Source organism: Somniosus microcephalus, chromosome 16 (genome assembly GCF_052327205.1).
Source record: "Somniosus microcephalus isolate GS21.2 chromosome 16, FLI_Smic_1.0, whole genome shotgun sequence".
NCBI classification, from domain to species: domain Eukaryota; kingdom Metazoa; phylum Chordata; class Chondrichthyes; order Squaliformes; family Somniosidae; genus Somniosus; species Somniosus microcephalus.
The window spans coordinates 97,099,427-97,112,982 of NC_141002.1; the positions used below are offsets into that span (position 1 = coordinate 97,099,427).

Here is a 13,556-nt window from a genome sequence, read left to right on the forward strand (position 1 = left end):
GAGGCAATGCCAAATGGTAACCTTAGGAATCTGTATTTGCCAAATGGACTGTTGAACGTGCACAGTCTTGAACTTGCCTCGTCCAGTTTCATCTGCCAAAATCCTGATGATGCATCTAACTTGCTGAAATACTTTGCATTTGCAAACTGTGACATGATTTCCTCACGTGTAGGAAGCTTGAAGTGCTCTCTCTTTATTGCTCTGTTTAGATCTCTTGGATCCAGGCAAATTCTGAGCTTTCCATTCTTTTTGTCCACAATGACGAGGGAACTCACCCACTCAGTTGGCTCATCTATCTTCTGAATCACGTTCAGGCTTTCCATCCTGTCCAACTCTGCCTTCAGTTGCTTTTGAAGAGCAAACGGAACGTTTCTGCATGGATGTATGACCGTTGGCATACTTTTATCTACTCTGATCGTGTGTTCTCCTGGAAGGCAGCCTAGACCCTGAAATAGGTCGTTGTACTCTTTCATGAGTTCATCATAGACTGTCTCTCCTTCGCTTTCCACAACGAGGACTCTCTTTACCAGGTTCAGTCTCTCACAGGCTATTAAACCTAGTATGGCTTGCACATCCTTTGGCACCACGATTAATGCTAGCGTGTGCTCTTTGTCCTTGTGTGTCACTTTGACAATGCATCTTCCTTTCACTGGTATATCAGTACCTGAGTATCCTGTCACTTTCACTTTGATTCCATGTATCTTTGGTCTGGGTCTAATTTTCTTAAAATCAGTCTCTGATATCACATTAACTTGTGCTCCAGTATCCAATTTAAATGGAATGTGTATGTCATTCACTTTTAGTGTCAACATCCAGTCTCTTTTTTCTTCTTTGTTTTCAGACACAACATCCACATAGAACTCCTCTATCTCGCTTTCATCTACTGTATGGACCTTGCTTTGTTGCGCTTGGTTCTTACAGCAACGGGCATAATGGTTGTTCTTGTTGCAACTATTGCATGTTTTACCATATGCTGGACACTTTTTTGGTGGATGCTGTGTACCGCATCAACTACATGACTTTCGATTGCCCCTTTCATGTTTGTTCGCTGGCCACGCCTCTTTTTTCATATTGGCGCTCTTTTCGTTAAACGGTTTGTGTCCGTTCATTCTCACTGCATCCACGTTGCAGCTACTGTCACTGAACAGCTCCTTTGCCTGCGACTTCACAGTCTCTGTAGCCCTACACAGTGCTATGGCTTTTCCCAGGTCTAGATTTTGCTCTCTTAGCAGTCTTTCCCTTAGACCATTATCTGGAATACCACACACCAGTCTGTCTTTTATCAGCGAGTCTGTCAGTCCCCCAAATTCACATGTTTTGCTTCGGTTTCTCAGTTCAGTCACATACTGATCAATAGTCTCTCCCGTTTTCTGTACACATGTGAAAAATCTGTGTCTCTCAAACGTCACGTTACGTTTAGGTATGCAGTAGGCCTCAAACTGTTCCATTATTTTATCCAGCTTCATATTGTCTCCATCAGCAGCGAATGTGAAGTTATTATACACCTCCAGCGCTTCATCACCCACGACATGTAAGAACACTGACGCTTTCATTTTATCACTTTTCTCGTCGGCTCCGATTGCCGCTAAATACAACTCCAAACGTTGTTTGAACCTCCTCCAATTTTCAGCCACATTACCTGTCAACTGAAGCATCGCCGGTGGGTGTAATCCTTCCATTTTTCACTTCATTAGCTATTCTCCAACGGTAAGTAACGATGTTCTCTTTTGGCTTGCTAATATGTGGAGAGCTGATTTCACTTCAGATGTTTCCTCTTCATCTCTTTCAATCACTTCTGACACCATGTATTGATTTGTTTGTGGGTTCAATGATGAGACATTTATGAAAGAGAATGTCTTTTAATCTAAAGTTTGTTTAACTATGTTAACAGCATTACAGGAGACACCATCTTAGAGATCCATCTAAAACGAAACTAAAACTAAACTGCTTGTCTCTCACATGCCCTCTGCTGGTCAGGCATAAATAATCAATCAGGCAAATATGCTGGTAAGGCACCATAATCAAACAGGCAAATACCATCACTATTTGCTGATATCATTACACATGGCAGCAAGACATAAAAGGCTTGAGATGACGTACACTGCAAGAAGGAAACTCAAGAGTTTTATTCATGGTCGAAGGCCCAATATCTGTTACTGCCTTGCCAACTATTTCCGCGTAGGTGCTGTTGGCAAAGTGGCTCGCTGACTGAATCAGATCAGGTATTGATAAAGGTGCTCAGATAATCAGCCCTACTTACACTAAGTAACTTCATTATCATTTACTGTCTGCTGGGTTTTCGATCACATTTTAAACAGATACTTGCACTGTTAAAAGCTAATGTAAGTAGATATGCCTCTTTTCCATTTAGATGTAAGTAATTTCTTGGCAGGCATTCATATAGGAAAATCGGGCAGAAGAGAAATCTTCTCTTCTTAGGCAGTCCCTCGGAACCGAGGATGACTTGCTTCCACATTAAAAATGAGCTCGCAGGTGACTGATGAGTCCAATGTGGGACCTACAGTCTCTGTCACAGGTGGGGCAGACGATGGCTGAAGGGGCGGGTGGGCGGGGTGCTTGGGTTGACGTGCTCTCCTTCCGCTGTTTGCGCTTGGCTTCCGCTTGCTCCTGGCGAAGAGACCCAAGGTGTTCGGCGCCTTCCCGGATGCTTCTCTTCCACTTTGTGCGGTCTTGGGCCAGGGATTCCCAGGTGTCGGTGGGGATGTTACACTTTTTCAAGGAGGCTTTGAGGGTGTCCTTGAAGCGTTTCCTCTGCCCACCTGAGGCTCTCTTGCCATGTCGGAGCTCCGAGTAGAGCGCTTGTTTTGGGAGTCTCGTATCGGGCATGCGGACAATGTGGCCCGTCCATCGGAGCTGATTGAGCGTGGTCAAAGCTTCGACGCTGGGAATGTTGGCCTGAGCGAGAACACTGACGTTGGTGCGCCTCTCCTGCCAATGGATTTGCAGGATCTTGCGGAGGCAGCATTGGTGGTACCTCTCCAGTGCTTTGAGGTGCCTGCTGTACATGGACCATGTCTCTGAGGCATACAGCAGGGCGGGTATCACTGCTGCTCTGTAGACCATGAGCTTGGTGCTGGGTTTGAGGTCCTGGTCTTCAAACACTCTCTTCCTTAGGTGATCACATGGACGAACACATCAGACCAGCACTAATACAGACATGCAATTTTTCCTGCTTGATTTTCCTCTTTGCGTTCCATCCCAGGCAATTATTTCCACTCAAGCAAAGAAAGAACTGGCATTTATATCACATATTTCACAGTCTCAGCACGTCCCAAACAGGTTTACAGCCAATGAAGTACTTTTTGAAGTGTAGTCACTGCTGTAAATGTAGGAAACGCGGCAGCCAATTTGCGCACAGCAAGCACCCACAAACAGCAATGTGATAATGACCAGATAATCTGATTTTAGTGATGTTGGTTGAGGGATAAATATTGACCCAGGACAGCGGGGAGAACTCCCCCTGCTCTTATTCGAAATAGCGACATTGGGACCTTTCACATCCACCTGGGAGAGCAGAAAGGTCCTCGGTTTTAACATCTCAGCTTAAAGACGGCACCTCCGACAGTGCAGCACTGGAGGGTCTAATTTTGTGCTCAAACCTCTGGAGTGGGACTTGAAACCCATGAGCTTCCGACTCCGAGGAGAGAATGTGCTACCCACTGAGCCACGGACAGACAGAGCAAAGTTCAAAATGTACTTATCTAAAAAATAGCCATTCACTGATCAGACATAATGATCCCAGGAGATTTCCTGCTTCTGGAATCAGGCGAAAACTAAGGGTGGACCTGCATTGTGCTTTCAGCATAAGTGCAAGACGGGGTAAACCGTTGCCCTTTTGAGTAAATAACAACACTAGTTTTCATCTGGGAACTGGAAGACTGAAAATAAATATGGGCAGCATTTGTATTCGCAGTGACTTTGTGAAACAATGAGAATGTGGACTAAACTACAACCCTTCCCCCACGCCCAACCCCCACCCTAACCTAGAACTGACAAAGGGCCCTCGTCCCGAAATGTTGACTCTGTTTCTCGCTCCTCGATGCTGCCTGACCCACTGAGCGTTTCCGGCATTTTTCTGTTGTTATTTTAGGTGTTTTAGCTGTTGTTTGAGGAATGAATATTGGCCAGGACACCGGGGGAGAACTCTCTCGTTCTTGTTTGAATAACCGCGCGGGATCTTTTACGTCCACCTGAGAGGGGCAGACGGGGGCCTCGGTTTAACGTCTCAGCCGAAAGACGGCACCTCCGGCAGTGCAGCACTCCCTCAGCACTGCACTGTTGCCGAGATTTTTTACTCAAGTCTCCGGAGTGGGTCTTAAACCCACAAGCTTCTGGCTCAGAGGCAAGAGTGCTACCCACTGGGCCAATGGGTAAAGGAAGAACTTGCATTTCTATAGCGCCTTTCACGACCTCAGGACGTCCCAACGAGCTTTACGGCCAATGAAGTACTTTTTGAAGTGTAGTCACTGTTGTAATGTAGGAAATGAGGCAGCCTATTTGCGCACAGCAAGCTCCCACAAACTGCAATGAGATAAATGAACAGATTGTCTGTGTTAGTGAAATAACAACAGAAAATGCTGGAAATACTCAGCAGGCCAGGCAGCATCCGTGGAGAGAGAAACAGAGTTAACGTTTCAGGTCTGGGACCCTTCGTCAGAACTGGAAAAAGCTGGAGATGTAATAGATATTAAGCAGGTGCAGAGACAGGCGGCGGGTGCGGGGGGGAGGGGAGGAAGGAATTGAAGGAACATACTTTGCTTATGTAAGAGGCAGGAAGGATAAAATGTTGCAAATGGGGATGGCAAAATCATACAGCATGAAAAATGGGGGCAGGAATTATAGTTTGAAATTGTTAAACTCGATGTTGAGTCCGGAAGGCTGTAAAGCACCTAATTGAAAGGTGAGATGCTGTTCCTCGAGCTTACGTTGAATTTCATTGGAACAGTGTAAGAGGCCGAGGACAGAGAGGTCAGAGTGGGAGTGAAGCGGAGAATTAAAGTGACAGGCGACCGGAAGCTCAGGGTCACCCTTACAGACTGAACGGAGGTGTTCCGCAAAGCGGTCACCCAATCTGCGTTTGGTCTCCCCAATGTAGAGGAGACCGCATCGTGAGCAGCGAATACAGTATACTAAATTGCAAGAAGTACAAGTAAATCACTGTTTCACCTGGAAGGGGTGTTTGGGGCCCTGGACAGTGGGAAGGGAGGAGATAAAAGGGCATGTGTTGCATCTCCTGCGCTTGCACGGGAAGGTGCTGGGCGAAGGGGAAGGGCTGTTAGGGGTGATTGAGGAGAGGACCAGGGTCATAGAGTCATAGAGTCATAGATTTATACAGCACAGAAAAAGGCCCTTTGGCCCATCGTGTTTGTGCTGGCCATCAAGCCCTGTCTATTCTAATCCCATTTTCCAGCACTTGGTCCGTAGCCTTGTATGCTATGGCGTTTCAAGTGCTCATCTAAATGCTTCTTGAATGTTGTGAGAGTTCCTGCCTCTACCACCCTTTCAGGCAGTGAGTTCCAGATTCCAACCACCCTCTGGGTGAAAAAGTTTTTCCTCAAATCCCCTCTAAACCTCCTGCCCCTTACCTTGAAACTATGCCCCCTGGTTATTGACCCCTCTACTAAGGGGAAAAGTTCCTTTCTATCCACCCTACCTATGCCCTTCATAATTTTGTACACCTCATCAGGTCCCCCCTCAGCCTTCTCTGCTCTAAGGAAAACAACCCCAGCCTGTCCAGTCTCTCTTCATAGCTGAAGTGCTCCAGCCCAGGTAACATCCTGGTGAATCTCCTCTACACCCTCTCCAAAGCTATCACATCCTTCCTATAGTGTGGCAACCAGAACTGCACACAGTACTCCAGCTGTGGCCTAACTAGCGTTTTGTACAGCTCCATCATAACCTCCCTGCTCTTATATTCTATGCCTCGGCTAATGAAGGCAAGTATCCCATATGCCTTTTTAACCACCTTATCTACCTGTCCTACTGCCTTCAGGGATCTATGTACATGCACACCAAGGTCCCGCTGATCCTCTGTCCTTCCTAGGATCCTACCATTCGTTGAGTATCCCCTTGCCTTGTTTGTCCTCCCAAAATGCATCACCTCACACTTTCCAGGATTAAATTCCATTTGCCACTGTTCTGCCCATCTGACCAACCCATCTATATCATCCTGTAGCCTGAGGTTTCCCTCCTCGCTATTTACCACTCCACCAATTTTCGTGTCATCTGCGAACTTACTGATCATACCTCCTACATTCATATCTAAATCATTAATGTACACTACAAACAGCAAAGGACCCAGCACCGATCCCTGTGGTACACCACTGGACACAGGCTTCCAGTCACAAAAACAACCTTCGACCATCACCCTCTGCCTCCTGCCACTAAGCCAATTTTGGATCCAATGTGCCAAATTGCCCTAGATCCCATGGGCTCTTACCTTCTTGACCAGTCTCCCATGCAGGACTTTGTCAAAAGCCTTACTGAAGTCCATGTAGACTACATCAACTGCACTACCCTCATCCACACACCTAGTCACCCCCTCGAAAAATTCAATCAAATTGGTTAGACATGATCTCCCCCTGACAAAGCCATGCTGACTATCCTTGATTAATCCTTGCCTCTCCAAGTGGAGACTAATTCTGTCCCTCAGAATTTTTTCCAATAATTTCCCTACCACTGATGTTAGGCTCACTGGCCTGTAATTCCCTGGGTGTCGCAGAGGGAGCGGTCCCTTCGGAATGCTGAAAGGGGAGGTGAGGGGAAGATGCGTTTTGTGGTGGGATCACGTTGGAGGTGGCGGAAATGGCGGAGGATGATCCGTTGAATGTGGAGGCTGGTGGGGTGAAAGGTGAGGACAAGGGGAACCCTATCGTGGTTCTGGGAGGGAGGGGAAGGGGTGAGAGCAGAAGTGCGGGAAATGGAATGGACACAGTCGAGGGCCGTGTCAACCACAGTAGAGGGGAATCCTCGGTTGAGGAAAAAGGAAGACATGTCGGAAGCACTGGTACGGAAGGTGGCATCATCAGAGCAGATGCGACGGAGACGGAGAACCTGGGAGAATGGAATAGAGTCCTTACAGGAAGCAGGGTGGGAGGAAGTGTAGTCCAGGTAGCTGTGGGAGTCAGTGGGCTGTGTTAGTGATGTTGGTTGAGAGATAAATATTGGCCAGGACACTCATTGTTGTACACATACATTTTGCAATTGCACTCTGCATATTTATTTTCATTTTCCATGTGCCCAGGTAAAAAGTGCTGCTCTTACACAAAGGGGAACTGATTGCCCAATTTTGAACCTAGACTGCTCACAGAGCCATGTTTGCAACTCAACAACAACTTGCATTTATATAGCGCCTTTAATGCAGTAAAACATCCCAAGGTGCTTCACAGGAGTGTAAATCAGACAAAAATTAACACCAGGACAGGCGACCAAAGGCTTGGTCAAAGATGTAGGCTTTAAGCAGCCTATTCAAGGAAGAGATAGAGGTGGAGAGACGGAGAGGTTGGGGGAGGGAATTCCGCAGCTTAGGGCCTAGACGGCTGAAGGCATGGCCGCCAATGGTGGAGCGAAGGAAGGGGGGGATGCTCAAGAGGCCTGAGTTGGAGGAATGCAGAGTTTTATGTGGGTTGTAGGACAGGAGGGTAGTTCACTGCCCTCACACTTTTAAAATGTAGGTACAAAGTCAAGCCCAAACAGATGGGATGAATCATAGAATCGTGCAGCACAGAAGGAGGCCATTCGGCCAACCATGCCTGTGCCGGCTCTTTGATAGAGCTATCTAATTAATCGCACTCCCCTGCTCTTTTCCCATATCCCTATTAGATTTTTTCCTTTCAATTATTCTGAAAGCCCATATACACAACATCAACCGTCATCAAACACCCTCTTTAACTTAATCATGGAACTCAATCAAGTTAGTCAAGCATGATTTGCCTTTAACAAATCCATGCTGACTTTCATCTCTTCTCTAGTGAAGACAGATGCAAAGTACTCATTTAGTACCTCAGCCATGTCCTCTGCCTCCGCAAGAAGGTGTCCTAATCGGCCCCACCTTCCTTTGACTACCTTTTATTATTTACATGTTTATATAAAAGACTTTTGTGTTCCCTTTTATGTTAGCCAATAATCTATTCTCTTTTTGCCCCTCTTATTCCCTTTCTTAGATCTCCTCTGTACTTTCTGTATTCATTTTGGTTCTCTCCTGTATTATGAACCTTACATTTGTCATAAGCCTCCTTTTTCTGTTTCATTTTAATCTCTAGCTTTGGATGCCCTTCCTTTCCCCCTCATGGAATGTGTCTACTTTCAACCCGAAGGATCTCCTCTTTGAAATCCTCCCATTGTTCAATTAGTTTTGCCCACCAATTTTTGATTCCAATCCACCTGGGCCACATCCCTTTTTAACTCACTGAAATTAGTCCTCCTCTGAATAGGTTTTTTATTTTTGATTGTTCCTTGTCCTTTTCCATAACTATTCTAAACCTGATAATATTATGATCAGTGTTCCCTAAATCTCTTCTCCTTCTTCTTAGGCAGTCCCTCGGAAGCGAGGATGACTTGCTTCCACACTAAAAATGAGTTCTCAGGTGACTGATGAGTCCAATGCGGGACCGACAGTCCCTGTCACAGGTGGGGCAGATGGTGGTTGAAGGGACGGGTGGGTGGGGTGCTTGGATTGACGTGCGCTCCTTCCGCTGTTTGCGCTTGGCTTCCGCTTGCTCCCGGCGAAGAGACTCAAGGTGTTCGGCGCCTTCCCGGATGCTTATCCTCCACTTTGTGCGGTCTTGGGCCAGGGATTCCTAGGTGTCGGTGGGGATGTTGCACTTTTTCAAAGAGGCTTTGAGGGTGTCCTTGAAGTGTTTCCTCTGCCCACCTGGGGCTCTCTTGCTGTGCCGGAGCTCCAAGTAGAGCGCTTGTTTTGGGAGTCTCGCATCGGGCATGCGGACAATGTGGCCCGTCCATCGGAGCTGATCGAGCGTGGTCAAAGCTTCGATGCTGGGGATGTTGGCCTGATCGAGAACACTGACGTTGGTGCACCTATCCTGCCAATGGATTTGCAGGATCTTGTGGAGGCAGCGTTGGTGGTACCTCTCCAGTGCTTTGAGGTGCCTGCTGTACATGGTCCATGTCTCTGAGGCATACAGGAAGGCGGGTATCACTACTGGCCTGTAGACCATGAGCTTAGTGCCGGGTTTGAGGTCCTGGTCTTCAAACACTCTCTTCCTCAGGCGACCAAAGGCTGCACTGGCACACTGAAGGCGGTGTTGGACTTCATCATCAACGTTTGCCCTTATTGAGAGTAGGCTCCCGAGGTATGGAAAGTGGTCCACAATCTCCAAGGCCTCGTCATGGATTTTGATAATCGCTAAATGCTCCCACACTGAAACATGCTCCACTTGGCAGACTTCATTCCCCAGAAAAAAATCCTTCCTCCCTCTTGTTCCCCTTCGTGCCTAGACAGCTGAAGACTCCCCTTGTCCTCACCGTTCACCCCACCAGCCTCCACATTCAACGGATCATCCTCCACCATTTCCGCCACCTCCAGCGTGATACCACCACCAAACATATCTTCCCCTCCCCTCCCCTTTCAACATTCTGAAGGGACCACTCCCTCTGCAACTCCCTGGTCCACTCCTCAATCATCCCCAACACCCCCTCCCCTTCCCATGGCACTTTCCCGTGCAAGCACAGGAGATGTAACACCTGTCCTATTACCTCCTCCCTTCCCACTGCCCAGGGCCCCAAACACTCCTTCCAGGTGAAACAGCGGTTTACTTATACTTCTTGCAAATTAGTATACTGTATTCACTGCTCTAATTTGGGGAGGCCAAACGCAAATTGGGTGAGCGCTTTGCGGAACACCTCCATTCAGTCCATAAGCGTGACCCCGAGCTTCCGGTCGCCTGTCACTTTAATTCTCCGCTCCACTCCCACTCCGACCGCTCCGTCCTTGGCCTCTTGCACTGTTCCAATGAAGCTCAACGTAAGCTCGAGGAACAGCACCTCATCTTCCGATTAGGCACTTTACAGCCTGCCGGACTCAACATCGAGTGCAACAATTTCAGATCCTAACCTCGGCCTCGATTTTTTCACATGGCAGCTGTCTTTCATTCTGCCATTCCCATTTTCCCCTCTTCTAGACTCATCTTTCTGGGGAATGAAGTGTGCCAAGTGGCAAACCCTGTCCAGTGAGGACAGGCAGATTATCATTTGAGGCTAATATTTGAAATCTGCAGTTGGGAATCTAATAATTTGCTGATAATACTCGGAAAGATAAAAACCCATTACTGCTGGCATTTCCTGACCATTAGCCGTATATTACTTAGCAATGTTTTATGATAACTTAATGTAAGAGCATGACTTGCACTAAATGGGCTCTCAAGGGGTTTACAGCCAGCGCGCCACTCTCCCTCCAGAATATAGTTCCCAGCACCGTCCCACTGTTAGGGGGGGGAGTTCCAGGATTTTGACCCAGCGACGATCAAGGAACAATGATATACTTCTAAGTCAGGATGGTGTGCGACTTGGAGGGGAACTTGGGGGTGGTGGTGTTCCCGAGCACCTACTGCCCTTGTCCTTCTTGGTGGAAGAGGTCGGGGTTTGGGAAGTGCTGCCGAAGGAGCCTTGGTGAGTTGCTGCAGTGCATCTTGTAGATGGTACACACTGCAGCCACGGTGCGCCGGTGGTGGAGGGAGTGAATGTTTAAGGTGGTGGATGGGGTGCCAATCAAGCGGGCTGCTTTGTCCTGGATGGTGTCGAGCTTCTTGAGTGTTGTTGGAGCTGCACTCATCCAGGCAAGTGGAGAGTATTCCATCACACGCCTGACTTGTGCCTTGTAGATGGTGGAAAGGCTTTGGGGAGTCAGGAGGTGAGACACTCGCCGCAGAATACCCAGCCTCTGACCTGCTCTTGTTGCCACAGTATTTATGTGGCTGGTCCAGTTAAGTTTCTGGGTTAAAACAATTCTTCTACTGCCTGGCTTGTTCAGTGATCTGCTGACACAAAGTTGTTGACATCCTTTCCAAAAACACAGAGCGGCTGCCAACCAGGAGTGGGAAATCTTCAAACCGAAACTTGTTTTTACTTTCAGAAATAATAAAGTGGATGGTGCTGGGAACTATATTCTGGAGGGAGAGTGGTGCGCTGGCTGTAAACCCCTTGAGAGCCCATTTAGTGCAAGTCATGCTCCTACATTATTAAGTTATCATAAAACATTGCCACATAATATATGGCTAATTGACAGGAAATGCCAGTAGTAATGGACTTTTATCTTTCCGAGTATTATCAGCAAATCATTAGATTTCCAACTGCAGACTTCAATGATTAGCCTCAAATGATAATCTGCCTCTCCTCACTGGACAGGATTTGCCAATTTTTCGATGGCTTGTCAACCAAAATGCTAAGCCAGTTGTTGTTGTGGTCGCCCTGGCCTCTTGCACATCCCCGATTTCCATCGCTCCACCATTGGTGGCCGTGCCTTCCACTGCCTGGGCCCTAAGCTCTGGAATTCCCTCCCTAAACCTCTCCGCCTCTCTCTCCTCCTTTAAGACGCCCCTTAAAACCCAGCTCTTAGACCGAGCACCTGTCCTAATATCTCCTTATGTGGCTCAGTGTCAAATGTTTGTTTGATAATGCTTCCGTGAAGCGCCTTGGGACGTTTTATGACATTAAAGGCGCTATATAAATGCAAGTAATTATTGCCAAGAATTTGATCCCGTCAGAATTCGATATCTGTTGATCTGATTGTCTATCTTCTTTACAATACGCAGTGTCTGGTATATCTTATGCATACAGTAAGTTGCATAATAATGTTTTTGTAATACCGTCAGTGGACCTCCTGTGGCGCTGCTCTCATTCAGTTGAAAGAGAGACGGCGCGATTCCCGTGGCGCTTAAAAATGCGGCGGTAGCGGGATCAAAATCGCAAGCGGCATTGCAGCGGCGACTTACCGTTGCTTCTCATGCCTCTTCCGACTTTACATCAATATGTGCCCTGTTTAAAGGGTTTTCAAGATGTATGAGACAGCTTCGCGTAACGTGTATGATGGCAGTAAGAAGCAGCAGGTGTGGCCAAGAGTGGCGGCGGTGGGGGGTGCAGTCGCAGGTTTTGAGAGTGTGAGCGCACTGGAGTGTTCCGTGCTGGCCTTTCCCACCACCCGCCCAACTTGCGCTATCGATGAATAACATCCCAATACTGTTGTATAAGAGCAGGGCCTTTGTACCTGTAAACTCGTAATGTTTTATTCTGCTGCTCAGGTGCGCCCGTGTAGAAACTTGTTGGTCCCTTTAAGGCCCCGACATGAATTAATTGTTCTAAATAGACACACGTCATGAGCTAAATTAAAGACTAATTGGTCTCGGAAGGTCTGGTAGTGGATGCTTTCTGTTGCTACGGAAGTTTCTCCATAGCTTGGCGGATGCTTGTAAATTCCCAATTCCTTACCAAGGTCAGAACAAACTAACAGGAAATTATTGGCTTTTTTCTCTCATTTTTTTTTGAAGCCTGACGCACAGGTTTGCAGGTCTAACACTTGAACAGTACAAGATCCAAAACGTCTTATACCTGCACACATTGAAATAAAGAGTAGATTGCCTTTCAAAAGCTAGGCTTTATTAACCTTAAAAAAACCAGCAAGTACATGTTGAGCACCCAGTCTCAACCAAACTGTAGAAAACTGAATTTAAGATGGCCACCACAGGTCACATGGAATCAACTAACCAATAAGTTTACAGCATATATCTCAAGGCAGGAAAACAGGCAACCAATTACAATGCTTCTTATAAAACAAGAATAATCACCACACACATATAACAAAACGTTTACTTAGACATTTTACTAAGCTGTAATTTTGTTACCATTTTCTTCCACTTGCAGACTTTAATAAACAGCGTGATTTACCTGCAGTTGTTTCTGCCCAACATATTTGGAGGCCCTATATGCAAAACAGGAAACCCAGTGACTGACGATATAAAACGTATTGATGAGTTGGTGAGTAAGAAAACACAGGAAACATGCGTAAAGCCCCGTAGCCAAAGTTCCTGTGGCCGCGCAGCAGTCTAGAGGTCCCGCGCAGGCCGCTCACCGGCTTTCATATGGGGGAGAAAACCGCGCCTGCGTGAAAATTTGAATGGGACGGGCAGCGAGTTAAAGGGACCGCGCACAAAAAAAATTAGAGGGAACATTGCTCGTGACTGTTTACTAATTTTTTGCAAGACAAACAATGAAGCACCTCTCTTTGAAATGTCCCAAAGTGCTTCCCATACAATGGATTTCTTTGAAGCATTGTCACGTGGTTAAAAGTGGCAGCCGTTTGTGCACAGCAAGACCCCACAAACAGCAATGAGATGAATGACCAGTTAGTCCTATAGCAAAATACTGCAGATGCTGGAAATCCGAAATAACAACAGAGTTTTGAAGAAGGGTTTCGACCCGAAACGTCAACTCAAATTTCTCTCCACGGATGTTGCCTGACCTGCTGAGTTTTTCCAGCATTTTCTGTTGACCAGTTAGTCCTGTTTTGTAGGGTGTTGGTTAAG

General features: G+C 47.0%; 1 protein-coding gene across 2 annotated transcripts in view; it reads left to right on the forward strand.

The window, feature by feature from the left end:
* Positions 1-13,556, forward strand: part of kitlga (kit ligand a) — a 168,733-nt gene that overhangs the window by 41,624 nt on the left and 113,553 nt on the right. For both annotated transcript variants that reach the window (XM_086009496.1, XM_086009495.1), the window contains exon 2: positions 12,895-13,008. In XM_086009496.1, the coding sequence (XP_085865622.1) occupies positions 12,895-13,008 (114 nt within the window). The remainder of the gene's footprint in view (positions 1-12,894; positions 13,009-13,556) is intronic.